The sequence below is a fragment of the Stenella coeruleoalba genome, assembly GCF_951394435.1.
Source record: "Stenella coeruleoalba genome assembly, chromosome: 1".
Classification (NCBI taxonomy): Eukaryota; Metazoa; Chordata; class Mammalia; order Artiodactyla; family Delphinidae; genus Stenella; species Stenella coeruleoalba.
The window spans coordinates 38,052,883-38,079,978 of record NC_137169.1 but is presented as its reverse complement, the minus strand read 5'-3'; the positions used below and the strand labels follow the sequence as shown (position 1 = coordinate 38,079,978).

The 27,096-nt window shown below is 52.8% G+C and overlaps 1 protein-coding gene across 2 annotated transcripts; it reads right to left on the bottom strand.

The window, feature by feature from the left end:
* Positions 1–1,090: 1,090 nt before the first annotated feature.
* On the bottom strand, positions 1,091–18,380 carry FAAH (fatty acid amide hydrolase). Of its 2 annotated transcripts, XM_079927509.1 has the most exons (15): positions 17,759–18,380; positions 12,109–12,222; positions 9,493–9,627; positions 9,153–9,286; positions 8,867–9,073; positions 8,575–8,615; positions 8,221–8,345; positions 6,461–6,586; positions 5,828–5,925; positions 4,587–4,686; positions 4,270–4,310; positions 3,509–3,548; positions 2,903–3,011; positions 2,218–2,363; positions 1,091–1,764 (listed from the first exon to the last, which is right to left on the bottom strand). In XM_079927509.1, exons 1-15 carry the CDS (start codon positions 17,951–17,953, stop codon positions 1,636–1,638), a joined length of 1,740 nt encoding a protein of 579 aa, XP_079783635.1. In that variant the 5' UTR covers positions 17,954–18,380; the 3' UTR covers positions 1,091–1,635. The 2 variants fall into 2 exon arrangements, with proteins under 2 accessions (XP_079783635.1, XP_079783636.1); XM_079927510.1 differs by lacking the exon at positions 1,091–1,764 and having other exon boundaries at positions 2,231–2,458.
* Between the last annotated feature and the right edge of the window lie 8,716 nt (positions 18,381–27,096).

The window sequence follows — 27,096 nt, the reverse complement described above, 5'->3', positions numbered from 1 at the left end:
GTCTGCCCTGAGACTTGCCCCACTGAGGCAGGGATGTCACTGGCAGAAAGTACAGGTGCCACCGGGCACGTGACTTGGAGGGGAAAGCACCACTGGAGAAGCAGGAAAATCTCGGTGGAGAAGGGAGCCTTGGGAAAGCAGCTTGCCCTGAAAAGAACATGAAGGAGGTCAGGTGGGAGCCAGGGGCCCACCCTGCCCGAGGGCTCAGGCCAGAAGCATCTCCGACAGCAAGCGGGCGAGTTAGGGCTGGAGCCAGGGAGGAGCGAGGCAGCTGTGCTGGTGGACCCAAGAAGCCCCCCAGTCATCCAGATGAGCTAACCCTCCACCCACCAGGCAAAGCAGTCCAGTAAGAGGTGAGCTGGCAAACTGGGCAGAGCTGAGCCTGAGCTGAGACGGCTCACTTCCACCCCGCAACTGTCAAGTCCCAAATCACCTCTCTCTCTACCTGGGCCACAGCCCTAGCTCAGGCCCCAGGCCCCCTTCCCCACATTAGGATCATGGAGCAGCCTCGTTACCCTCTCCAGGCTCTGCCCCTCCAGCCTACTCTCCTCGCCACACCTGTCTGATCCTTCAAGAGCGCCCCATTGCCCTTGAGACTGGATTCAAGTTCCTGAACTGGCCCTCCAAGTCCACCTTGATCTGACCCCCACCTACATCTCTGCTCCTCCTGTGCCCATTCTGGCTGTAGTACTGTTCCTTCTCCCTGGGATGTCCTCGTCCCCTATCTCAGCCCTGGGGACCTTCTATACTCAACACAGACACTCCTCCTTCAGGAAGCCTTCCCAGAACACTCCAGTCCTGCGCTGGCCCTGCAAGCACTCTCTGCTAGATCACCTTGTCTTGTGCTCGCCTCCTCAGTCCTGCGGGTTCCTCTCCCCAGCAGCATCCCAGACTCCCCGCTGCCCTGTGCCCGGCCCTGTGCTGGCCACTGAGGACAAAGACATAGAAATAGTATCCCTGCCGTCAAGGAGAGCCAGTGTGCTAAGGGTGGTGACCCACCCGCGGATGCCCACCACACAGCGCAGACTGGGAGGAAACAGCCCACCTACTCCAGGGCTCAGAAGGAGAAAGAGGGATCTGAGCTGGGCCTCAGAGGATTTAATGGTAGGGGAGCAGAAAGGGCATTCCCAGCAGAGGCAAGGAGAAAAGACAGTGTCTAACAAAGTAGGCCTTAGTCTAAGGGGGGTGGGAGGGGTGGGTGTGAAGTGCTGGGGCCGCATCGCCCATCCTGAGAAGCTTGTGTCCATCCTGCGAGTGACAGGAACCAGAGGAGGTTTTGGAGCAGGAGACTGACGTGGCTGGAGTCAGGTTCTAGAAGGTCGGGTCTCCAACCCCCAGTGCCCTAACGATGACTTCCAGAAAGGACAGACCAGGAACCGATTCTTGACTGTTAGCGGGCCTTTGCCCATGTCATGCCCACGGGCTGCCACGTTGGGGGTGTCAGGGCAGGGAGGGGAACAGGGGAGGGAGCGAGGTCCAGACTCAGCGGGTTTGGGCTTCTTGCAGGGGCGAGGGGGAGGGACTTGGAAGCCTCTGCCCCAGGCTGAACACTTCCTCCAGGGTGGCAGCTGTGCCCTGACTACGCTGGGCGTGGCTCCAGTGGGTCTCAGGTCCTCTAGGGCCAGGCGGCGGCAGTCAGCATGGCTGCCTCTCGGGGGTCATCAGTCGCTCCACCTCTCGCATGAACCGCAGACACAGCTCTTCCTGCCACGGCAGAGCCACGCACTGCACAGCCACAGGCAGGCCCACGCTCTTCTTCACGTTCTGCAGGGGACACAGGCGTCAGGACCCCACCCTGGGCCCAGGAAGCACCCCAGCTGGAGAGGAGGGCAGCACGGCAGGGCCAGCCCGCAGTCTTTAGGGGTCTTGCATTAAGAAAGACAGACGAGAGGATGTGAGGGCGATCTGGCTGTGACACCTGTCACTCCATGGATCGCCAGGGTTGACTTGGCTGATCTGGCTGGCTAGGCGGGTGTCCCCTTCCTCCCTCACCACTCCACGTGCGTCCCTCCCGAAGCTGCGCGCTCGGTGGAAGAGGACGACCTTCCCCGATAGAGGAGGACCGTTCTTCCGTCAAGGGTATACGAGCAGCTGCGCTCCCCTGCTAGAACCTCCAAACAAGCTCTCAAGACAGACAGACAAGGATACTCGTGTTTATACTATCTCCTCCACTAGAGGAAGGGGAGCAGGTGTGAGTCCAGGGGAAAAGGGACTTACCTTCCGCAGCGCCTTGTCCCAGATATCCCCAAAGTAGCCCTTGTAATGCTCCAACTGGGCCTCGTCCTCAGCGGTCACCGTGGTGACAGGCACTACCCCCGCAGGGAAGTCCAGGCAGTTGTAGAGCACAGTGTAGCTGATGGCCCCTGAGACACAGCACATGTGGCTGGAGCAGGTTGGGTGACCTTCCATGACAACTGTCCTCTCTGAGCCCCAGTCTTCCACCCTGTGAAATGGCACCCTGCATCCACAGACAGGGAGAGGTTCTCTCCTAGGGCTGAGACTTGAGTGAGAGCCCGGGAATCCAGATTCAGGGCGGGCTGGAGAGTGTGCTGACGAGCTTGCCCTGTGCCTCTTCCCTGCAGCTTCCCCCCGCCTGGACTGTTGTTGCTGTCTTCCTGGTTTATCTAAATCCCACCTGGGCTTCAAACACCACCTCCCAAAACCACAGACTCTGTAACATGATCTCCAACTTGAACAGTGCTGAGGACAGGGTCCCACATGACTCCCACCTCTCCAGCCAACCAGACTGTGAGCCTCTCAAGGGTGGAGTCCTCCCCCAGAGGGGCAACCCACCCGCAGGGTTCCTCTTCTTCTACCTCCCAGCAGCCCCACCAGGCAAAGGGCTGAACTCATAGAAGAGAAGAGACAGGTGACAGGGCTGTGATGGGGCTGCAAGCCTCACCTGTGGCCTTGCCTGGGCCATTCAAGTCTAGAGCAGGGCCCAGCATGGGGGTGAGCAGCACATCCAGCTCCACTGCTCTCCACTGGGCAATCACAGAGCGACGGTACACCTGGGGAGGATACCCGTACACCAGGTGAAGCACTCAGACCCAGCCCATTACCTGGACTCTCCAACGCAGGCACTGTGGCTGGGGTGACTCTAGCCCTGCACCTGCCCCGGATGTGAACTGAACCACAGTGGGATGGAGGACCTCGGGGGTATTCAGACAGGGCTGCTCTCAGGGGGCATCACCTGCTCCACAGAACCACAGACACCACTCTTCCTACCAGGGCAGGGCCATGGAGTGCTGGCTACAGGCAGCATCAGAGTGGCAAAAGAGGTATCCAGGACAGGAGCCCCAGGCTGACCCAGGCCCCTAGGACGGGTCTCTGGGCGAGTGAGGGTCTGACAGCAGTCCCCAAGCGGCCCGATCCAGGGAGTGGAAGGGAGAACGATGGGCCACTCCAGGGGATCAGTGGGACCAGTGACTGAGAGACCCCAACGCAGGTGGCCTGTCCAACTCCACCCCCCACCCGCCCTACTCTAGTCGAGAGGCTCTGACCTCACCTCAATCTCGTGGTGCAGTTCCCAGAGCTTTCCAGCTGACCTGGACAGAGGGAGTGAGGTCACTGACCAGGATGATCCCAGCCATGGGGATTAGCAACATCAGACCCCTACTCTCAACACCTCCCAGATCTCATTCCTCCGTGGACCCTTCTCAATGCCGGGGCACTCTGAGAGGAAAGTAGTGCAGGGCAGAAGTTCTAATCCCTAAGTTCATGTCCCACTGAGTCCCCAGGAGGGACCTAGGCCTGACTCCTTGCTACCCTCAGGACACAGGAGAGGCCAGAGCCACCCAAGGTCCTAAATGCCTGGTGGTAACAGAAGGAGGAAGTCCACAAGATGTCAGGGCCTGAGAATGGGACAACTTATTCCCAGCTTTTCCGGCATGAGCAACTGAGGGGCAGGCAAGAGAGGGCGCGGTGCAGTCTGATCTCTAAGAGTAGCACCCTCATGGGTTCCCAGCATCCCCCGCTCCTGCCTCCCGCCAGCTCCTTCCCGGGCCTTTCCACCCGTGCCCAGCCAGGGCAATCTTCTCCTCTCCACCCCCTCCCATTCTGTGTTCTCCCAGGTCCTTGCTCTCCAGGCTTTCCTGGACCTTGCTAAGACATCTTCAAGATCCTCCTCGAAAGCCACAGAGGTTGCCACCCTGCCTGGGCCCTTTCCAGCCTCAGAAGCTACTTCTCTCATCTTTTCCTGTTGGAAAGCACTTGGACCCAGGTCAGGGGAAAAGGGGGCAAGCATCTGGGCATGGGAAACATTCTTACCGAGACTTGATGCTGTTGAGAAAGGTTGACAACCTTGGGAGCTGCAGAAGGACAGACACAGTCAGTGACTCAGCTTTGGGCCAGGTGTGGCAATAATCTTCAGGCCAAGCTGCCTGTGCTTCCTCCCTCTGTCCCTCCCCCCATGTCCCGGGTCAGCACCCCTTTCAGCATGCATGTTAGCTGAAGATCAAAGGGCATGGGGGGAGGAGAAGAGACTAGGTGAGGGCTGAGAAGAAGAGGAGGCTAACGGGAGGGGGGAAGAGCCCCAGAGGCTCCCGCCCGGCCCAGCCCACCCCTTCTATTCCTTGTGCCCTCACCAGAGGCCTTAGCATGAAAGCCAGCAGTCCTTTAAGCCAGCTGGGCATCCTCAGAGCTGAGATCAGGTCTCCCAAGCAGGGGTCCACGAAATCACCTTTGCTGGGAGACAAAGGGTCCAGTCCAGACACATCCACCCCAGGCATCCCTCCTGGCTCACCCCCACCTACTGCATCCCCCGGTCTCTACTCAGTGACTCTGCCTACCTCCCTCCTCACCAGACTCTGGCAGCCACGCTCTCCAGCCCCTTCATCTCAGCCTCTCCTTTCCAACATGTGGCTTGTGTCTGCAGACCCTTTGCGATGCCTGGGCTCCACCCACACCCATGGAGCTCCCCAAGGCAGGACTCCCTGTCTACTTCCCTGGTAAACTCAGCTTAAAGCAATAAGAACTAGAGGCAGCACCTCCCTGGCCAGGGCGTGATACTGAGGGCATTTCCCCCGTGGAGGCGGATATTGGCCTGGAGGCACGAGTGGCGCAGTCTTGAGTGGGCACCGTGATCCTTGTCTCTCAGGCTTTCTCTGTTCTAGATCTCAGGGAAAGGTCTCAGGCGGCTGATCCTGGAGCCTCATTCCCAGGGCCAGAGTGAGGGGTAGCCCCTTTCGCTAAAGCCTGAACCATACTTAGCTACTGGGGGAAGTCCAGTCAGTCTGGGCATGTCCCCAGGAGGCACCTTCACAGGCCTGTCCTCTGCCCGTGTCAACCTTTAAGGACTGAAAACACCCAAGTGGAACCAGCTTCTCTAAACGTGAGTCCCTTAAAGCGGGTCTGGTCCAACCTACTGACTTTACAGACAAGAAAACTGAGGTCCTACTCAAAAGAGAAAGACGTGGCTCAAGTGAGAAGAGCCCGGAGTCACAGAATGACGTCTACACCCCTGCCCTCCTGTTTGACCCTACCCTTGTCTCTCAATCTTTCCCAAATAGATAGGCAACTCCCTGCATCCCTCCTACCTCCCAGCCAGCTCAGCTCAGGATGAGGCCATGGATGCCCAATCCAGCCTCCCCCTGCGCTGGCACCTTTCCAAAGACTCCCTGGCAAGGTAGTGCCAGGCTCAGCCTGCAGTCAGAGGGGTGGCAAGGTCCCTACCCAGAATGCTCAGACCTTCTTCACATTCAGCTGAGGCCTGTCCTCCATCTTCCCCCAGCCTGGCCTGTCTCCGGGGTTACAGCACCCAGCTGCTCTTCCTGGGTCTCCCCATGTCCTGATCCCACCACAGACCTCCAAACCCAACATTACTCACAAGTTCTGTAGGAAGCTCTTGCCACCGTCACTGAACAGCCCACCCATCGACAGGGTCTCCACAGCATGGGGTATGTTGCTTGGCAGGAAGGGAACCAGCTGCAGGGACCGAGTAGTGTAAGACTCCCAGACCTAGAAACCCTTGGGTCCCACCACCCCCATGCTACCCAGGCAGCCCCGAGCATGGACTGGACCAACCCTGCCTTCACGCTACCCTCACTGGAGCCGCAACGGTGGCCTTGTTGGCCCGTGATAACTCCCTGTAAGATGCACATCAGGAGAGAAGTCTGGAGCCACACATAAGCCTGTCTCAGATGAACATCCCCCAACCTGCCATCTCAGGGCCCCAGGAACCTCTGGACAGCTGTGCACCCCTGTCTGCGGTCGACGAGGCCCTCCCAATGCAGCTCACAGCTCACACATCCCCAGCACAGGGGTGAGCTCACCATCAATCATGTACCCCAATACTTCTGATCAGCCCCTCTTTCCTGGTCCCCCAGGGACCGAATTCCCATCCCCAACCACAAAACAATCAGGGTGGAAGGATGCCAGGGATGGGTGGCAGCCATGGGTACCAGGAAGGCTTCCCTGAAAGAGGGGCGATGCCAGGACTTGTGGGCTCCCACCTCCATACCGTGTGGCCAGCAGCTTCGAGTCTCTTCTTGGTCTCCAGCAGGGCCCGTGTCATGGCCGGGGTGGGCATGGTATAGTTGTCAGTCTCATAATACCCCACACGCAGGGGCTGAGAGCTTGTGTAGACCTGGGGGCAACACACAGGAGTCAGAGTCAGGTCAGGAGAGGGTGGCCCCAAGCAGGGCTCCCAGAGCTCAGAACAGCTACTCAGCCCCAGACGCAGCTTTGAGGCTGCACCCTAGATCCCCCGAAAACTGACTGCCAGTGAGGCCAGCCCCTTCTGCATATGACCCCTTCACAAAACACCTTCACAATGACTTTACAGGTGGGCAGAGCAAGAATGAGGATTCCCACTGGTCCTGCGAGGAAACTGAAGCTTCAGGTCTAGATAGGGAGATAGGCCCAGAGTGGAGCTGGGACTCAGCCAAGGCCGCTTGTCAGGGCAGAGCTACAAGACTAGGTCAGGAAGCCAGGTATCCCGCGTCCTGAGCCGAGGCTCTCCACAGCCTGTTTCCAGAATGCTAGTCTTGGCTCCCGTAAGAGATTGTTCCAGACCTCAGGACAGGAGCCTCCCCTCCTCCCCTCCTCTCAGGAAGGGGCTCTTGAAGGACTGGTTTCACTTAGAACATCTCCTCTGCTGAGGAGGGGTAGCTCACCCCATCCCCAGCCCCGATCTCCTGCCTGCCCCAGCGCCTTCAGCCCTTCCAAGGCAACCTGGGCTGGGTGAGGGCAAGAGGTCTGTAGGGAGAAATGCCAGACCGCTGAGAGATGGCGCTTACATCACACAGACAGCTTACTGTCTACATTAACATGGCTTTACTATTCCACTGCCCACATCGATCTACCTTGACTACTCCTGAATGTGTTGTACATAAAGTACAGATAACTTTATCAGTCATTCTTAAAAGACCCGCCAATTCTTCAATAGAAGCACCAAATGACGGCTTATCCTCTAAGACTCCTTGAACCCCTCTCCTCAGAATCCTCACCTTGCTGTATCCACCAGTCCTAACCTATTACATCATGATCTGTACCCAATCCTAACCAATGCCCCACACTGAAATATCCACCTGAAACCAACTTCAACATCCTAACTTCGCACCCCTCCCCCACACTGCTAAGGCTCTGTGGAGGCAGCACTCCCCCTCGCCACAGAAAGCATTAAACTCAGCCTTATCTGATCAACAGGCTGTTTTGACGATATTTTGAAGAGCCAGCATCTGACACTGCCCACAGATCCCAGCTTTCTCTGGGAGGGAGACAGCTCCGCTTTTAACCATCCTTAACTCACTCAGCCTACACGCCAAGCATCCCTCTGGAGGCTGGGGATAGGGACATGAATACTATAGGAAAGGCTCCTAATTACTGGGGATCAAACACAGATAAGGTACAGGAGTGCTCTCTCAAGCTGTTCTTAGCCTCGAGGACACTCCTGTTCCGCAGTGACAGCCCCCAGGCTGGGCCGGAAGGTGGGCCTTTCCTCAGCTCTGGCTCCCAGCCCACCAATTTGAAAGCCTCAAGGTTTCCAAATGCAGGCAAGGGCGCCATCTAGTGGCTGTCTGAAGAGGCGCTGCTGCTGGCCTCAGACACACACACCGCCCCCCCCTCACCCCCCTCACCCCACCCCACCCCCGGCCCTGCCGGGGTGGTTTTCAGGAGACAGGGCCTCCAAGTCCTGCTGCAATGCGGGGAGTGCTCTCTGGGCTCAGGAGCACCAGTGAGACCTGAATCCACCCCATGCCCACCCCCACCCCCGCTCACCTCCTCCCTGAAGGGCAGGGGGGGCACGGAGGGGTCCAGGTGGAACATGTCCTCACACAGCAGCGCTCGCAGGCACAGCGCCAGGCTCTCCACGTCCCGGGCCATGGGGCCGACCGAGAGCTGTACTGTGGGGCAGGGAGGGGAGGAAAGAGAGATCACCCAGCCCCAAGGAGCTGTGGGGCCAGGTCCAAGCATGGACTGGGCCATGGCCCAGTAGTGTGCACAGGGACAAGGCGTAGGAACTCAGACCTAGAGTGGCCTGGGGGCCCAACACTGCCCCAAGGAGAGGCAGGGGCAGAGGCGGATCAGGCAGACCCCCCTCCTCCAGGGCATAGAGGGAACCACAGACCTCACCTGCTACCTGTCCATAGACACAGCCCTTCAGGCCACTCTTGCTGGATAAGAAACACAAGATGTTGGCAATGGGAAATAGCCATCCTCTGCCCAACCCCACATCCATACAGCAGCTCCCAACTCTCTCACCACTTTGGAAACTAGGAACCAAGGACTGTGGTAATGTGACACTACCTCCCAGCAAAACCCCAGTCAGGGAATCCCTGCCTGGAGCCCAGAGAGGTGGGAAGCTAGGCCAAGGTCACACAGCAAGAGACTCAGAAGCTCCCTCCCCTGACCACCTACACCATACCTGATGCGGTTCCCTGTGGGTTTGAGGCCGCAGATGCCACAGAAGGCAGAGGGAAAGCGAATGCTTCCTCCGATGTCGGTGCCTAAGCCCAGTAGGGAGCCCCCAGCCGCAATGAGGGCCCCCTCACCCCCTGAGGAGCCACCTGGGCTCTTGGAAGACTTCCATGGGTTCACGGTCTGGCCAAAGAGGGGGTTACAACAGTCATAGCTGGAGGAAACAGAAAGGGGTCAGCCCATGTCACGCTGGCACCGGTGCCCCTGCCCCCACCCCGCTCCTGAGACACAACCTGAACATGGACTGGGGGACATTGGTGTACACGAAGGGCAAGGCCCCCTGCCGCTTCAGCACCTGCACCACCACGCTGTCACACTCTGCTGGCGCCCCCTCGTTCAGGCTCAAGCCCAGTGTCGAGTCCTGGCCCTAGAAGGAGGGATGGGCGAGAGGGACGTGGCTGATGAGCCAGGGGCGCCTTGGCAGCACAGGGTCTGTTCCCACCACCACCCCACAGGCCAAGGCAGGGCGTACCCATGGTGCCCTCTCAAGGCCTTTGGACCTGGTACTTCCTCTGAGGGCCCAGGGTGACCCAGGACGCAGAGCTGGCTGGCAGGGACTGGGGCAGGGCACACCTTGTAGCTGAAGCACTCCTTGAGGCTCACTGGGACGCCGTAGAGCAGGCCCTGCCTTGGGACCTGGCACAGCTGAGTCTCACAGTCTGCCAGGTAGGTAGTCACACAGTTAGTCCCTTTGTTCACTTCCCAGGCCTTGGGGAGAGAGAAATGGATACAAGAACAAAGTGAAGCTGGCTTCTCTTTTTTTGTTTCAGTTGTGTTAAAATTCCCTTACCACCCAGGGAAAGGGTAACCAGAAACATGACCCAGGGGCACAGAGGATAACCTAGGCCCAGCACTCGCCTCACTAGGGACACGTGGCTCCAGCCTCATCCTGGCTGTCTCTGGCCTTCAACTCCAAAACGGACAGAGAGTGAGAGTACTCCCAGGGCCAGGGCACAACCAGGGCACTCAAAGGGGCAAGATACTGACCTCAGATGCCCCCCAGAGGCCGAGCTGGGAGGAGGTTGACCCTTGGCCACCCCAACCCCTGTCCTCCTCCAAGCCACACCCTCTGCCCAGTGAGGCTGGCAGATCCCCGTGTCAGGTCACACTGGGAGTCAGTGCAGGGCAGGGCTAGAACCAGGCTACAGCCTCCCAGCAGCACAGGGAGCCTCCCAACTCCTCTGCCCCAGGCGGGCCCAGGTGAAGCCTCCCCTCCCCCAGGAACCCTTGAAACTGATAATCAACTCTCAGGGACGCTGGCAACTGACAGGAACATGGGTGTGGCCCTGTTGCCACGCTCAGGTACAGGAAATCTGTCTCCTGCCCCAGGGCAGAAAGAGAGGAGGCCAATCTGTAGCCAGAATGCTCTCTGTGGATGATTAAGGGGGGCAGGAGCTTCTTCAGGGACATGGATTCATTAGAAACAACCCCGGCTGTTGAGACTGTGTGTCCTCTCAGTGCACCCGGCCCAGGGGTGTCCAGTCCTTTCTCTACAGTCCCTCTCTGCCCCACTCTCAGCTGCAGTCACTCACACCACTCTCATACCCACCCGTCAGTCCCCCTGGCACTCATGTCCACCTGCTTAGGGGTCCCACTCACTACCACATGCTCTCTTCCAAGAAATCATATCAGATACAAGTCACACTCATAGAAGTAAGTCAGAAAAAGAAAAACAAATACCATATGCTAACACATATATATAGAATCTTAAAAAAGAAAATGGTTCTGAAGAACCTAGGGGCAGGACAGGAACAAAGGTGCAGTTGAGAATGGACTTGAGGACCTGGTGGGGGAAGGGTAAGCTGGGACAAAGTGAGAGAGTGGCATGGACATCTATACACTACCAAATGTAAAATAGATAGCTAGTGGGAAGCAGCTGCATCTCACAGGGAGATCAGCTCGGTGCTTTGTGACCACCTAGAGGGGTGGGATAGGGAGGGTGGGAGTGAGACGCAAGAGGGAGGAGATATGGGGATATATGTATACATTACTGATTCACTTTGTTATACAGCAGAAACCAACACAACATTGTAAAGCAATTATACTCCAATAAAGATGTTTTAAAAAAGTGCTATGGCATATATAGACAAGTCACACTCACAAAGCACATTTCCTTCTTTCATTTTGTTTCAAACACATTTCTTGAGCACTTACTATATAAAAGACATAGCGTTCAGCAATAAGGTGCAAAGACAAATAAGACTGTCCACCAAAAGCCCACATTTGCCTTGGGAAAGAGAAAGACAAGGCAAGCCCTACAATGTGATGAGAAACGTGCTGTTAGAAAGTGAACACTTAGGGAGGGTGGGAGGGAGGGAGACGCAAGAGGGAAGACATATGGGAACATATGTTTATGTATGACTGATTCACTTTGTTATAAATCAGAAACTAACACACCATTGTAAAGCAATTATACCCCAATAAAGATGTTAAAAAAAAAAAAAAAAGAAAGTGAACACTGAAGAGGAAACCCTAACTCAGGCTGGGAGGGGAGGAGGGTCCTGGGAGGCTTCCTGGAGGACTCCAGAGACTCCTCTCTGAGCCCTGAAAACTCTTCCGGGGGAGCCTGTTGCACTGAGCGGGGCAAGAAGGAGAAGAGCCTCGCAGGTAAAAGGAACCCCACAGGAGCCAGTGCAGGCGCTGGGTGCCAGGGAACTGCCAGCAGCTGAGCTGCTGATGCCCCAGGCTACAGAAGGCCTTGGCCAGAGAGGACGCTGAAGAGCTGAGGGGGCACCTGGCCAGGAGGCTGGCGCTTGGTCCCAGAGGGAGATGGTGGTGGAGGACCAGGGTGACTGAAGAGGGGGAGACAAGGGGATGGACTAGAGACAGCTATAGGAAGGGACCAGACCAGACTTGGTGACTGATGGGGTGGGGGCGGAAGGGAGAGGGAAGTCTGGGCTAAAAGCCAGGTTTCTAGCTAAGACAACATGCTCAGTATCCACCCCCCCGCCCCTCCCCCCCTCCCCAAATACACACACAGAGCCACTCTCTCTCTTCTCTCTCTCTCTCTCTCTCTCTCTCTCTCACACTCACACACACATATACACACACACACACACACACACACAGAGTACCTCCCTGGCACTGTGATCCCACCACGGCCCTCAGTGGGACAAAGTCCAGGCCAGGTTTTCCCCCCAGCCTTGCAGAGAAAGTGGAGGAAGGAGCAGGGTCACTCCCAGGCTTTACCTTTCCCAAGTAGGTGAAGAGCACGGCCTCCCGAGACAGCTCCCCACTGTGTAGCTTCTGTACCAGTTGAGGCAGAGGCAGGGCCAGCAGTGCCTCTGAGTCCAGGTCAGGGTTCTGGGGAGACACCTCGGATCAGTCCCCTACTCCCCGCAGGCTCCATGTGCCTGCAGCAGACACCAGTGGCCCATGCCCCCAAATCCCCACACCTACCAAGCACGTGCTGTCACCTGCCAACCCGTGACAGATGTGCCCACCCACAGCTCTGACACCACAAATGTGGTCCAGCCTGGGCAGGCCCCTGCCACCTGTAGAAAATACAGATCTATCTCTTCAAGAAGCTTACCTGAGGGGGGTCCAGGGAGAGGCCATGCCCAGGCTGATCATTAGACCATTACTAACAGGGACCACCAATGACTATCTACTGTGTGCCAGGCACCATGCCAATGTGCTCCATGTCTGGATGAAATCTTACTACCATTCCCATTGCACAGCTGAAGAAACTGAGGCTCAGCAAGGGGAAGTGCCTTGCCTAGGACTTACAGATAAACTATAGTTCTCTGCCCATTCAGCAGGGGCTGACCACTGGCTGTCCACCTGCACCTAACTACTCAACACCTTGTCAGGGGAGGGCAGAAATAAGAAAACCCTGTCCTGGGTGGTTAGGGCTGGAGCTGGAGCCACATCCAAATGAGAGGGTTTTTGTGTTCAGTCCATAGATATTCATTAGGCACCTATTCCGTACCAGGCACCATGCTAGGCAAGGGGATACAGCAGTGAACAAAAAAGTCACATCCAGTCTTTGGGGGAGCTTACACAAGGTGCAGAGTTGGGGATGAGCAGATAATTCATAAGTAAATAAGAATTTTAGATAGCAAGAAATAAAGAAAATAAAATGGGTGCAGTGAGTGGGCGGCACACAGGTAGAGGGTGGTCAGGGAAGAGCTCTCTGAAGGAGAAGGGATGTTTGATCAGACATCTACTGCCAGGCCTCGAAGGCCCCCAGAGCCTCTGGGGTCAGCCCCTGCCTGCAAACATCCTGGCTTCCCCCTCGAGGGTATTGGGCTAATTAGTAAATAGGGCTAGGACGACATCTGAGTTGCAGGTACCACATCTCATCTCTACCCTCCTCTGCTCCTGCCAAAGTCACCAGGGACTTCCTTGTTGCCGAATACAGCAAACACCTGACTCTGTTCATTCTGCTCCAAGTCTCATGGAGGCATTCAGAGGGCTCGCTTCAGTTTCCTCTGGGCACAGACATACCCCGCTCCCCGGGGCTCCCTCCCACCTCTCCGCTCCTTCTGTCATCCGCTCATTCAGTCAACACACATGTTCTGAGCATCTACTATGTGCTGAGGACTAGCTAGGGCTGTGAATTTAGAGATAAATTAGAGAGATAACCAGGACAGACAAGTCTCTGCTTTCAGAGCTTAGAGCTTAGAGATAACCAAGACAGACAAGTCTCTGCTTTCAGAGCTTAGCTTACCTTCAAGAAAACAAACAAGTTAATTGGGAAAAGAATTTGAAGAAGAATAAAAGAAAAAAAATATTTTTTAAAGAAAGAAAATAAGTTAACAAAGAATGGACAGATCATGGCAAGTGTGAGAAAGGATAAACGGAGCCTGTGACAGAAAGAACAGAGGAATGACTCAGATGGGCTGGGTAGGTGGCGGTGACATTTCAGATGTGATCTGAAGCATGAGAAGGAGCCAGACGCGGGGAGAGACAGAGGCTCCTGGAGGTTCCTCTGGCACCTCTTCTTCCCTCTCTGATGCTGGGAGAAGTCACTCCTTCTCATGGCTTCCACTCCAGGCCCTCTGCCTATCTCACAGCCTCCAGATCATCGTCCTTCGACTGACCCAACTGAGCTCAGACCTACTCGCTGGGCTACTCCCTTTTCTCCCTCTGTCCCTGTGTCGTTCCCCTGAGCTCGGTGCCTCCCCACCCCTCTCCACTGGCTCCTCTTCCCTCAGGGAAGGACGCTGCCCTCCATCTTCCACTCCCCCCCTCTCCCTCCCACCCACATCCAGTCACCAAGCCCCCTAAGTAGCTCTGGCAAATGGCCACCTCTCTGTCCCCTCTACCAAGACCCTTGCCAGTGCACATCCTTTCTCTCCTGGGTCAGACAGGGGCCACCCAACTGGCTGCCCCACCCAAGCTTTGTGGCCAGGCCAGACAGTGCAATGTCTCAGCCCACCTTGCCTCTCCCCTTAAAGTCCCCTTCACACCACGAGATCCAGGAGATGCTTCCAGGCCGTGGTCCTGTCAGACTCCCCTGAACCCCCTCAGTGCAACATGGCCCCCTCACACCCACCACACGCCCAGAGCTGAACGCCCACCACACACACCCACCACACAGCCTTTGAAGCCTGGCCTCAATATCAGGAACACTCCACCTCTTCCCTGAATTTGTTAAACGGATTCAACACTCACTTGGGATTTTTTTTTTTTAAATAATACAGGCAGCTACAGGGAAGGAAAAAAAGAAAAATGGATCTATGATCTCCCCACCAACACACGAGACAACCCCTAGTGACGTACTTTTTTAAAGGTATACAGAATGAAAAGTGAACATTTCCCCCCACCTCTAGGGCCACCCTGCCCAGTCCCTCTTCTGAAAAGGAAACCATAGTTAACAGTTTCTGATGAAACCTCACAGGAAAAAAAAAAAAATGTCTGTGAAAAACCCACAATGTGGGGCTGCCCTGGTGGCACAGTGGTTGAGAATCCGCCTGCCAATGCAGGGGACACGGGTTCGAGCCCTGGTCTGGGAAGATCCCACATGCCACAGAGCAGTGAAGCCCATGCGCCACAACTACTGAGCCCACATGCCGCAACTACTGAAGCCCGCGCGCCTAGAGCCTGTGCTCCACAGCAAGAGAAGCCACCGCAGTGAGAAGCCCGCACACCGCAACAAAGAGTAGCCCCCGCTCGCCGCAACTAGAGAAAGCCCGCGCGCAGCAAGGAAGACCCAAAGCAGCCAAAAATAAATAAATTAATTTTAAAAAAATTAGTATGGAGAATGCAGGGAAGTGTACAAATAACGTCTCACCAAGCATGTGGCCATCTGTATGCCTACTTTTTCAAGCAAAAGATACTATAGCTATCATTGAATCACTGCCCCTCCTCCATCTGTTTTTCTCCTTCTGAACCACCTACTGTCCTAATTTCAGGTATCCTAGATTGTCCTCCAAGTCTTTTTTATTTTCACTTATGGGGTTTTTTTTTATCGCTTTTGTCCTATTTCAAGATATCTCTTCCATTTGATCATGTAGGCCACTGATACTGATCGAAACAAAAACCATACTGTTCTTCGCGTTATTCATTGAATTGTTTTGTTTTAAAATCAGCTTCAGGTTGGTCTTGGAGACGCCAGGAGATGGAACTACAGGTCAGATCCAGTTGAAGGAAGTGGCATTTGTAATCCAGTGGAATTTTGACAAAAGGGCTTGTAAGGGATGTGTGGGAAGGGCATTCAGGATAAAACTACAGGTGCAGAGGCACAGAGGGATAAGCAGGTGTTCTGGGATGGCTCTCCCAGCCATAATATTCTGTCAATGGTGGTCTCTCTCTTCAGTCCAGAAAGGATATTGAAACTCATTCAGGGGGCAAGGTGGAAACAAATGCAACAAATGGGCATGTTACAGGTTAAGCTTCACGCGGTCAACAGAGAATAGAAGAAATACGCCTCCTTCTAAAGTTGCTCTAGAGTCCAGAGAAAGATGAACCATCTTGCGATGTTCAGGAGGTGCTTAGTACTCCTCCTCCTCCAGCAATGCCTCGGGACACAGGAAGTATCTGGGTCCCAACTAGCTTTCCTGCTGTCTATCAGGTAGGAGCTGTACTATAAGCTGCTGTATTCTTCCAGGGCCCTACTAACCCTGGGCCCCTTCCCAAGGCCCTGGATGAGCTCAGCTAAACTGCCCACCTCCTACCCATTCCCAAAGCTATTGTCACGAAGACCTCACCTCTTTGCTGATTGCTCAACACATTGAGGCTCCTAAGATAGTTCTCCCTCTCTTCTCCCAGTCACTGGAAAACCAAAAGGTGATTTCCCTGCTTTCCCATCTGCAAGAGCCAAGTTTTGGTGTTCTGAGGCCAGGCTCTGCCCCATGGAGGCTGTTTCAACAGCTTTGGGTATTTCAGGGCCAACGTTTCTACCCTTGAAGAGTCAGTTCTTAAAAATAATGAAAGGCTGTTGCTCCAGTAGGAAACTGTGTAGATGCTGATGCTTGGAGTTGAAGTGAGGGAAGACCCACCCTTCTGCCACCCCACACCCCTACCAGCTGGTGGGTTCCTTGCAACCAGGACGGGAGTCCTGTAGGCACAAACTGTGGACAGATTCTTACAGCTGCCTCCACACAGCCCTCGGTGCTGGCAGAACTCAGCTAGCCAGCTGCACAGGACCTGGAGCCTCGGGAGCAGCCGAGGGTCTCCAGGCTGAGCCTGGCATCACTGCAAGGATCCCTGAGCAGGGCACCAAGGAGGTCAGCCAGAGAAGGAGGATCAGACAGTGATAAACCTGTGCCCAAGGAGGGAAAGTGACCAGTTTGGATGGAATACCTAAAAACCGACTGATTGTGTACTTTTCAGCCAGCTTGATGAGTGAAAGCTGGAACCAGATACATTTTTATTTCAAGAAATAAACAAATATGACATTTCCTGGTCCAGGAATGGTGTGGAGTAAATCCATACCATTACATTCAGCTAAAACCTCACGGCCATCAAGGCCATACCCAGGGCCTGGCATTCAAGGCCAGGGTCTCTCTTCCTAATATTTCTCCCCTGCTCCTCTCCAGCGGAATGAGGCTGGATGGTCCCACCAGGCATCTGGGTTCTAGTTCCAGCTCCTGTCTCGTGCTGTCCCATTATCCGGAATGCCTTCCCACCTGTCAGATCCAAATCCTATCAAACACTCGGGGCAAGTCTTCCCTCCCTCAGCACATAAGACCTGAGTTCAGCATTTTGACTTGGAACTGGGTCCAGTGTGTCACACACCTGGAGGGAAAGAAAGCCTCCCCTTCTAGGCCTCTCCCTCGCCCCCATACACACACTGAGCTGATCCAGAGGAGAAAATCTTGTTGACAGATCACCCACCTAAACCTATTCATGCAAAGGGCTTATAACCCATCAGACTCGACAGCCTAGGTGGCAGGGGTCCAGCTCCGCCAGTAACTCCCTGTGGACTTGGGCAAGTCCCTCTCCAGCTCCCTCTTAGCATCCTCAAGCACATATCAATGAGTTTGAACTGTAAGCTCTCCAGATGCCCTTGGCCATCACTTTATGATTCCAAAATCCTCAACCCGAGCATCCTATTGGTTCTCACACTTGCGTTTTAGAGTCCTAATAGTGATCTTGAGATTCTCTGACACCAGAGCAAAGCTCCTCTTTGACCCAGTGCGAGACAGCCTTCGACAGCCTGCCCAGTTCCTTTCGTTTCCCTTCCTCCCCTAGGCCCCATCTGGCTCAGAAACAGTACGGAATGCATTACGGCGAGAGGAGTTTCGGGGAGTTACGAACCTGCGCTGCCCACACACCTGCGCTGCCCGCTGCCCGCTGCCCGCCGCTCGCCCCTCCGCGCGGCCGGGCGGCCGAAAGTGCTGCCGCCACCCCAGGCCCTCCCCCTGACCCCGATTCCAACCCCGGCCATCACCTGGAGACGGAAGCGCTGCGCCGCCTTGTCCATGGTCTCCAGGGCCGCTTGCTGCTTCTGTCGTGCCCGGGCCGCCGCGCCCCGCGCCGTCCGGTGACTGGACCAGCGCAGGGCCAAGGCCGCCGCCACCAAGCAGCAAGCCAGGGTAGCCCCGGAGGGGCCGGAGAGCGCGTCCCACAGTTCATCCAGCACCATGGTATCCCGCCGCCGACAGCTGCCGAGGGAAACCGAAGAGGAATCAGCACGCGCGGACTTCGCCGCAAAACCCGGCCTGGATCGACCTGGGATCCAGCGCCCGCCTGCGCTGGAGGGAGGGAGGGGCGGTGCCGCAGCCGCAGACACGCGGGGCGGTGCGCTGTTGCCTGGCAGCCGGCCAGAGGCCGGTAAAGCGCAACCGACAAGGTCAAGCGCGGCAGCTCGGCTAGGACTGCTCCGCAAGTCCTCACGCACTGGACCAGGCGGAGCGGAAGGAGCACCCGATTCCCTTGGGCGCCCTCGGAAGCTCGAGCGTAGCAGCGGTTCGGCGCCCCTGTCCGGCCCGACCTCTGCCCTGCGCACCCGAGAGCCACAACTCCCGGAAGATGCAGTCCAGCCGGAGCCCCTGCGGGTAATAGGACGGAGAGCAGCGATAGGCTGAGCTCCCGGACCTGTTTAATCCCCGCAAACAGTTTAGCAGCATCTTCCTTGGAGAACCTTGGGTTGGGCGGTGCATCACAGGGCACCCACCTCTCCCCTGCGTGGGGCTTTGGGGTGCCAGGCAGAGATGGGCACAGGATGTTCCTCTCAGGGAGCCCACCTGCTGCCCCCCCTCCTCCCCCACCGTGGGACCCGGTGTCTCCCTCCCTGGACTCTTCTTCATGGCCAGAATACCCGTCACTTGTCCTTTTGCTCAGCCACCTCCCACAGACTGACCTTCCCAGGGTCACTCATTTCCAGTCCTGGGCCCTCCTGGATTTCACACTCAGGAAACAGAAAGAACTGCTTCTGTCTGGGGACCTGACACTCTTCATTAGTGGGGTGGGTGGATTATATATACACATAATATTTCTCCCATCTAGGCCTTTCTCACAGGACTTTATGTGCTTTATTTCATTTGTCCTCCCAACAGACCTATGAGGAAAGCATTTTTATTATCCTCATTTACAGATGAGGTAACTGAGGACAAGAGGGGTTAAATAACTTCTGTGGGTCACAGAAGTGGCTGAGTGGGGATTCAAACTCAGGTCCGATCCTAAACCATTGCTCTTAACCATCAAGCAGTACTACCATTACTGCCCCTGGAAGTGAGGCTTTGTGGGATGGGATGTGGGAAAGGGCTCTGTGGCTGGAAAACTCTGTCTGCTGAAACACTGCTGTCCATCCAGTTCTGTCTTTACCTCTTTGAATCCGTGCCTTTTCCTGTAAAAGGATGAATGCCTACCTCGCAAGATTGTTAGGAGGAGTCTGTGAGATCCTTGCTGTGAGCTGGGGAAACTGAAGGAGGTACCAGATCTTCAATCAGGCCTTATGGAGCTCAAGGTCTGGTTGAGAAGGAAAAAACATGCATAGACCAAGACACAAAAGACATGCTTTGGTGGAAATGCAGAGATCATGTGGCATGAATCCAAAAAGCCTTGGAGGCTGGGCCCTTAGGCTGAATAGCCCTTGGGAAAGCCAGATAGCACAGTGGTTTAAAGTTTGCCTCTGGAGCTGGAGTGTCTGGTAACCCATCCTTGTTGTGTGACTGTGCCCCAGTTTCCTTACCTGTAAAATGAGGATAATAGTACCCCCGCCCCCGGGCCAATTCTCTAGTACTATTGTCAGAACCAAATGAGCTAACACATGAAATGCAGCCAGAACTGGGACTAGCCTATAGAAAGCAATCCATGCATGTTAATCAGTATATTATTGTTGTTGTTATTATTAGAGACCTACAGAGAGGGGTTTTCTGACCTGAGAAGCCCAAGCTCAGGAACCAGACTCCCTGAGTTCAAATCCTAACTTTGCCACTTACTGTGTAACCTTCAATAAATCACTTTAACCTCTTGTGCCTCAGTTTCCTTATCTGCAAAATAGGAGATAATCATAGTGACTGCTTCATAGAATTGTGAAGATTAAATGAGTTAATTCAAGGGAAGTTAATTCAAAAGAGTCAATTCAGCTGATTAAATGAGGTTAGAACAGCACCTGGTCCATTGTAAGAGCTCAATAAACATTGACTCATTATTTTAAACAGAGATGTGACACAAATATTTTGGAAAGGCAATGTGGAGGAGGACGGGGAGAGGAAAGCTGGAGGCAGAGACCATGGAATGGAAGAGCAGGCGGATGTGAGGATCCAGTGGGGCTGGGGTTTCCAGGCCTCCACCTGTGTTACCAGAAAAGCATCTGTAATTCAACACCACACCATTCCTGGAGACAAAACAGCACTTGCCTGCCCTCAGGTGGTGTGTGTAAACTAGAGTTACTTGTATGGGCAGTGGCTCTAGCAGGCCCTGGTGGGTTTCCTGAGCAGTATCAGGGTTCTCCCCCACTAGCTGGTGACCTTGAGCAAGTCATCCTTAAGTATCCTCAGCTGTCAAGTGGGAAGACAGGTAAATACCTTGCCAAGTTCAGTTGGAGGTGGGGGCAGGGCAGAAGGGATGAGGGGTAGAGCTTGCAGAAGGGGAGGAAGCTTCTCAGATTCCAGAGGGTTTGAACCCTGTCTTTGTTCTGGGGGTGAGAAGAGGGAGTGTGCCCCTGTTCTCAGTAACTGCCCTGCTTTGTTTTCTTTCACTTCTGTGAGCCTTTCCTCAATACAGAAGGGGAGGGCAGGAGCAGGGCACAGCCTGGCTCCAAGGAACTCACAGTTCCACAAGTGACAGAGGATACCACACGCAGAAGCACGACCTGTGGGGCATTTTATAATTTCAAAGCACTGACAGGTCTTTGACCTCAGCTGACTGAGCTCCCCAACCACCTCAGAGGCCCCCTACTCTTACACTCTCCCCAGAGGGAGGGGAGAGTTTGTCTCCTATGGCAAACGATTCCAGTACCACAGCTTTCTATGTCTCCGCTCTTTGCAAAGAGCTCCTCCCTTCAGAAGGGAGCTATTTCCCCACCTCCTGTAAATCTGGGCTGAACTTTGACTTGCTTTAACGATCAGAATGCAGTGCATGGGATGTTGTGTTAGTTCTGAGCCTAAGCTGCAAGAGAATTGTTTTCTTTCTCTCTCCTGGAACCCTGCCACTGCCATGAGAAGAAGTCCAAGCTAGCCTTCCTGAGGATGAGGCCATGTGGAGTAGAACCTCAGCCAGTTGTCCCTGCTCAGGCCCTTACACAGGTGAGAGCCCAGCCAAGATGAGCAGAGCCACTTGAATGCAGATACATGAGTGAACCTAGCCAACCAACAGACTCAGAATAATAAATGGTTGTTTAAATCACTAATTTTGGGGTTGGTTTATTACAAAGCAATAGCTAATTGACATACCTCCCAATCCCCATGGCCCAGATGAATAACTGAGGCCCCCAGACAACCAGGGACTTGCTTAATACTCCATAGTGAGTGGGGGCCCACTGTGAGTCAGACCTGGATCTTTGAGACTCACTGCTACCTCTGTAACAGGGATACACACACCTAGACTTTAGAACTGTTATTAAAAGTTCCTGGGCTTCCCTAGTGGCGCAGTGGTTAAGAATCCGCCTGCCAATGCAGGGGACATGGGTTCGAGCCCTAGCCTGGGAAGATTCTGCATGCCGTGGAGCAACTAAGCCCGAGCGCCACAACTACTAAACCCACGTGCCACAACTAGTGAAGCCTGTGCGCCTAGAGCCCGTGCTCCGCAGCAAGAGAAGCCACGACAATGAGAAGCCTGCACACCGCAACGAAGAGTAGCCCCCGCTCGCTGCAACTAGAGAAAGCCTGGGCGCAGCAACGAAGACCCAACACAGCCAAAAATTTTTAAAAACAAATTAAAAAAAGAATTAAAAAAATTTCTTGTATTAAAAAAAGAAAGTTCCTAGTCGTTAGCCTGGAAACACACCAACCACATCTCACCCTTAATCTGTTTTCCTCAACCTGTTTTAACCCATGTCATCCTTTGGATATACACAAAATGTTTTATTTGAAACTGTGGGGTAAGTTTCTTCACCATTCTGCCCCTGAGTTTCCTCATCTGTTAAATGGAGGTATTGTACTACCTCACTGGTTATTGAGAATTAAATGAGTTAATTTTAGTAAAGTATTTAGAACAGTGCCTGACATATAGCAAGGGCTATATAATAGAATAAAATAATGTGACTAAAAATGAGCCATAGCAATAGCAATTTTATTAGGGAAACATTTTTATTTTGATCCTGAGCGCTACATATTTTTCACTTGGCTCTGGTGACATCAATATGAGTATTGAGTCAGCTTGTATGCCATAACCTTTGCATCCAAGACGGTGAGGAAGAAAACATTTCGTGGGTGGCAAACCAGTTTTTGAAAACCAGACATGCAGAAAATCACATGCCCCCCTTCTCAAGAAGCATCAGTAGGACATCATTATATATTTACCTCGTACTTCACAGAGGGTATATTCTTGGTAGGTTGTGTATAAATCAAATCTTAACATAAATCTATCTTATTTAAAGAACTCATCTGGGGAACCATTCTGCAAAGTGAGGATGGCTTTTGTAAAATCAGTATACCTTTGAGGGACATTCAGAATTTTGACTAGAGGTAGACAGAACTTCTTTGTGTCTAAAACAAATCTACCCTCCCAAGGTTCCCTCAGGTGACTCTGGTTCTTCTCTCTTGGGCTGCCTGCTACTGAATCCTGATACATCCCAAAGAGGCCTCTTGCCCTTGGCTCTCTAGGACTGGAATTTTTGCAATTCCTGACTCTACCAAGGTGAATCCCTTTGAAACCAGAAGGTGTGGGGCCATTGTCCTCAGTGACTCTGATGTCACTATGCTGACAGTCTAGATATTCAGCTACCAAGCTCTCTGGCTTCTGCTCAAGCTGGCGACAACCTGCTTACAACTTCCTTCACAAACAGGGGCATCTAAGAGAGACAGAGCCCACAGTTCTAGCGGATGCCCTCATCTGGTTCTGTAAGTTGGGTGAACACACGGGTAGGGTTCAAACTCAGTATCTAACGACTCTGGCAGACTGTCAGAATGAGCACATGTACAAAGGAAGGTCCTAACTCATTTCTCAGCCTTCCTCAAACACTCTAGGTCCCAGTATTATTCTGTGCCTTTGAACACACTTCCCTTGTCCGATGTCCCTAATGTCCGATGTTCCTCCAAAATCTTCACCCCAACCCTGCAACACACACTGCCTGGTAAACTTCTATTGATCCTTCAAGACCCAATTCAGAGGCCTCAGGTTCCAGATGGCAGATGACGCACATGTATTTTGCAGATAAAGCATTTACCTTCTTCATTAAAATAACAGAACATATTTTTAAAAGAATAACAACAACAAAAAGAATAACAGAGGCATTATTGGTAAACAAACCAACCCCCAAAAGAGTAAGATTCTTAGAAGATAGAAAGCAGGTGATATCAAATTGAAGGAAAAGGAGAAGCAGTCTAAGACACCAGAGGGAGCCAGGGTCTTCCCCAAGAAAGACCTGGGGAAGGTCCAAGCAGGAATGGGCAGTGAGGACAGTCTTGGGAATATACAGAGTACTGTTTTGGAACTGCTGTGACTTTGGGGCTGTTCCCTGCCACCTTCAATAAATAAAATAACAGTCCAGTTTCGAGTCTGATGAAATATTCTCTAAATGAAGTGTCCCAGTTTGGGAAGGGCAACCACTAAGGGAATCAGGGCTTGCGAGGAACAGAACAAAGAGGAACTGTATGACTCTGGTCCCCTAGAACAGACAAGGAAGGGAAAAAAGAGAAAGGGACAGTGACATTGTAGGAGTCCCAGCCTACCTGCCCACTTCTTGGTCACATTCCATCTCCTGACCAGTCAACACTCTTGAGTCAGGGGAAAAGCCTCCTGGGAGGTAAGACCAACACAACTCAAGAAGGCGTACCACCAGCCACCTTTCTTGACTAATAGTTTGTTCGTTCATCCATTTATCCCATCAGGTGCAGAGGGATTGAATTCATCATACCCCTCAGTTCACAGGACATTATCATCATTAATCCATCCAAGCCCCTCTCATATATTATCTGGGGTTTTTTTTGTTTGTTTTTGTTTTTGTTTTGCGGTACGCGGGCCTCTCACTGTTGTGGCCTCTCCCGTTGCGGAGCACAGGCTCCGGACGTGCAGGCTCAGTGGCCGTGGCTCACGGGCCCAGCCGCTCCACGGTATGTGGGATCTTCCCGGACCGGGGCACGAACCCATGTCCCCTGCATCGGCAGGCGGACTCTCAACCACTGGACCACCAGGGAAGCCCTGTTTATTTTTTACCTTTGCTCCCCAGTCTTATCCTCCCTCCACCCATAAGCAACTCATAATTTGTTTAATGCCTATCTTTTTGTTTGTATATGATCTTTTAAAATGTGTTGTTTTCTATGCATACATCTTATAGCTTTGAGATATAACTGGTGCACAATAAACTGCACATATTTAAAGTATACAGTACCATGAGTTTTTTACATATGTATATACATGTAAAATCATTACCACCATCAAGACATCTATCATCCCCAAAAGTTTCCTCATGGTCCTGTGTAATCTAGCCTTCCCTAGGCAACCACTGATCTGCTGTCACTATAGATTGGTTTGCATCTGATATTTTCTATTCTATTCTCTTTTGTTAAAAATATACATAAAATAGATAAGCAACAAGGATTTACTGTATAGTACAGGAAACTATATTCAATATCTTGTAATAACCTATAATGAAAAATAATCAAAAAAAGTATTATGTACATATATGTGTGTATATATATATATCTGAATCACTTTGCTGTATACGTGAAACTAACACAAGATCGTAAATCAACTATACTTTGATTTAAAAAAAAATCAATAAGAAAAAAAATAAGGAGCTGATCCATGCCTGCTGGATAGGTCAAAAGAGACCAAGGTAGGGGCTTCCCTGGCGGTCCAGTAGTTAGGACTCCATGCTTTCACTGCTGAGGGCCTGGGTTCAATCCCTGGTGGGGGAACTAAGTTCCCGCAAGCCTCGCAGCCAAAAAAAAAAAAAGAAGAGAGAGACCAAGTTATACTTCAGTAACAACACAAACTCTCAGAGGCTGAACATGGCAGTTATTTTTCACTCTCGCCCCATGTCTAATGCAGGTCCACAGGGGGTTCTGCTCAACAAAGTCACTTAGGCACTCAGGCTGATGTAAGTTCCATCTCAACGTATGTTTCCATGGTCACTGTAGTGGGAATGACACGGCAAACCTGATGTTCACTCTCAACGCTTCCATCCAGAAATGTGGAAGAAAGACACCACTTCTACTAATATTTCATAAAACAAGTCACATAGCCATGCCCAACTACAGAGGCAGTGGGGAAGGCAACTCTTCTGAGGAAGAGGAGTAACCTTTCCTTCAGGAAGAGGAATAACTAACTAGCTATCTCTGAAAAATCCTAATGCCTACCATACGCACAAAACTGATTCCATGACCACGAATGAATTATGGTTGTGAACCACAGTCCAGAAAGCACTAGTTTAAAGGTTTTCTATTGATCTGCAATCTGGCTCACTACAGCTTCCTTCTACTGACCCCAGCTCTACTGACTCTGGAGACACTCAAAACACACCTGCACCCCCTGCCTCAGAACAGTCCTATTTAGATACAGGCATCTCTCATTCTCTCTCTCTCTCTTCTCTCTCTCTCATTCTCTCTCTCTCTCTCTCTCTCTCTCTCTCTTTCAGCAACAGAGACATCAGCGGTTTAATGGATAGAGGGAGCTTACATGTCTGTGCAAGGTCCTGGAGTGAAACCCCTCTGCAGCAGGGCTGGACTTGGCGGGGCCAGACTTGGTGGCAGTCTTCACTCCCAGGGGTAGGTGTAGGTTACCAGTTATAGGGGGAATTGATGTTAGGTTGGCTTATTGGTTACCAGGGAAACCAGCAGAAGGGCACACCTCTCACTACCCCTATGATAAGCTATCATGGTGGCTAAAGTTAGAACAATCATTAGCTAGGGCCTGGGGCAAGCATGTAGGAAGGTCAGTCAGATGAGTAGGGTGCAGGTGAAGCAGGCACTGGTTGAGCAGGGAATGCATAGAGAGCAAGAGAACAGCTGTCTCCTGGCTTAATGCTCCCAGTCCTTCTTCCCAGGACGGAACTTTCAGTTTCCTCTCCAACCTGGTCACCCTCCCAGGTACACCTGACTTTGCCAGTGTGCCTCCTAGTGGGTCACCTCAAACTTCAGTCTGAACAGCAGGGAATTCAACAGCTCCCTTTACTCAGACAGGGGAGGGCTGAGGAAGCTTAAGTATTGGACTGACCTTCAGAAGCATTTTCTGTTGAATCAGTTATTTAACTTCCTCATTCAGCAAATACTATTGATAACCATACTCCCAGCAGGAGGCCCATGGAAATCTGATCAGGTCACTTTCCAGCTTAAAACTCCTGCATTGGCTTCCAATTACTCCAAGTACTCACTCCTTCAGAGCCTGCCATCCCTGGTGCCGTCGACTTCTGCCTGTTCTCTGACCTCATATTTCACAAGCATCCCCTTCTCTCTGTATTGCAACATACTAGACCTCTTTCAGGTCCCGGAGTCTATCTCTCCAGCCTCAGGAGCTTCAGTCACACAGCCTGTTGTTATCTCTGCTGGAGGACAGCCCTCACACACACACAACCTCCTCCTCTGCCTCACTAATCTACCGCCTCCTCACCCCCAGGTCTGTTTGAACATGTCTTCCTCCAGGCTACGTTAGGTCTCCCAGGTATACGCACTGTACACTTCTCTCAGTACTTTGCTCACTTGTCATTTAGTTGTAATTCATCTGTAATTTCTTATCTTTCTTGCCCACTAGATTGTACATCCCTTGAGAACAAAGACCTTGTCCATTCTGATCACCCCTCTCTCTAGTATCTTGGATGAGGCCTAGCACATATGAGATACTCAGTCTCTACTCATGCCTTTTATGTACCAAACACATTGGTGCTGGGGGGTTAGAGATGCAAGATACTAGCTTCCTGCCCCGAATAATTCTCAGTTTGGGGATGGGGTGAGGAGAGAAAGCACACAAGGGAAGTGTTATATTCCTAATATATACAGAGGGCTGGGGAAGCACAGAAAACGGAACAACGCAGTCTGCTTTAGAAAATCAGAGAAAGCTTCCTGGAGGGGGTGGAAATCTGGGCTAGCACGAACAGAGAGAAAAGGGCATTTAGACAGAGAAGACAATGTGTCATGATACAGAGGCACCAGGGGACAGGTTATGCTTGGGATACACAAAGAACTT

Excerpts from the sequence above, each read along its gene's own strand:
- FAAH (XM_079927509.1), bottom strand. The coding sequence starts at position 17,953 with ATGGTGCTGGATGAACTGTGGGACGCGCTCTCCGGCCCCTCCGGGGCT. Across the intron at positions 9,628-12,108 it reads TCTTCACCTACTTGGGAAAG|GCCTGGGAAGTGAACAAAGG; the intron begins GTAAAGCCTGGG and ends TCTCTCCCCAAG. Across the intron at positions 5,926-6,460 it reads TCGAAGCTGCTGGCCACACG|CTGGTTCCCTTCCTGCCAAG; the intron begins GTATGGAGGTGG and ends CGGTCCCTGCAG.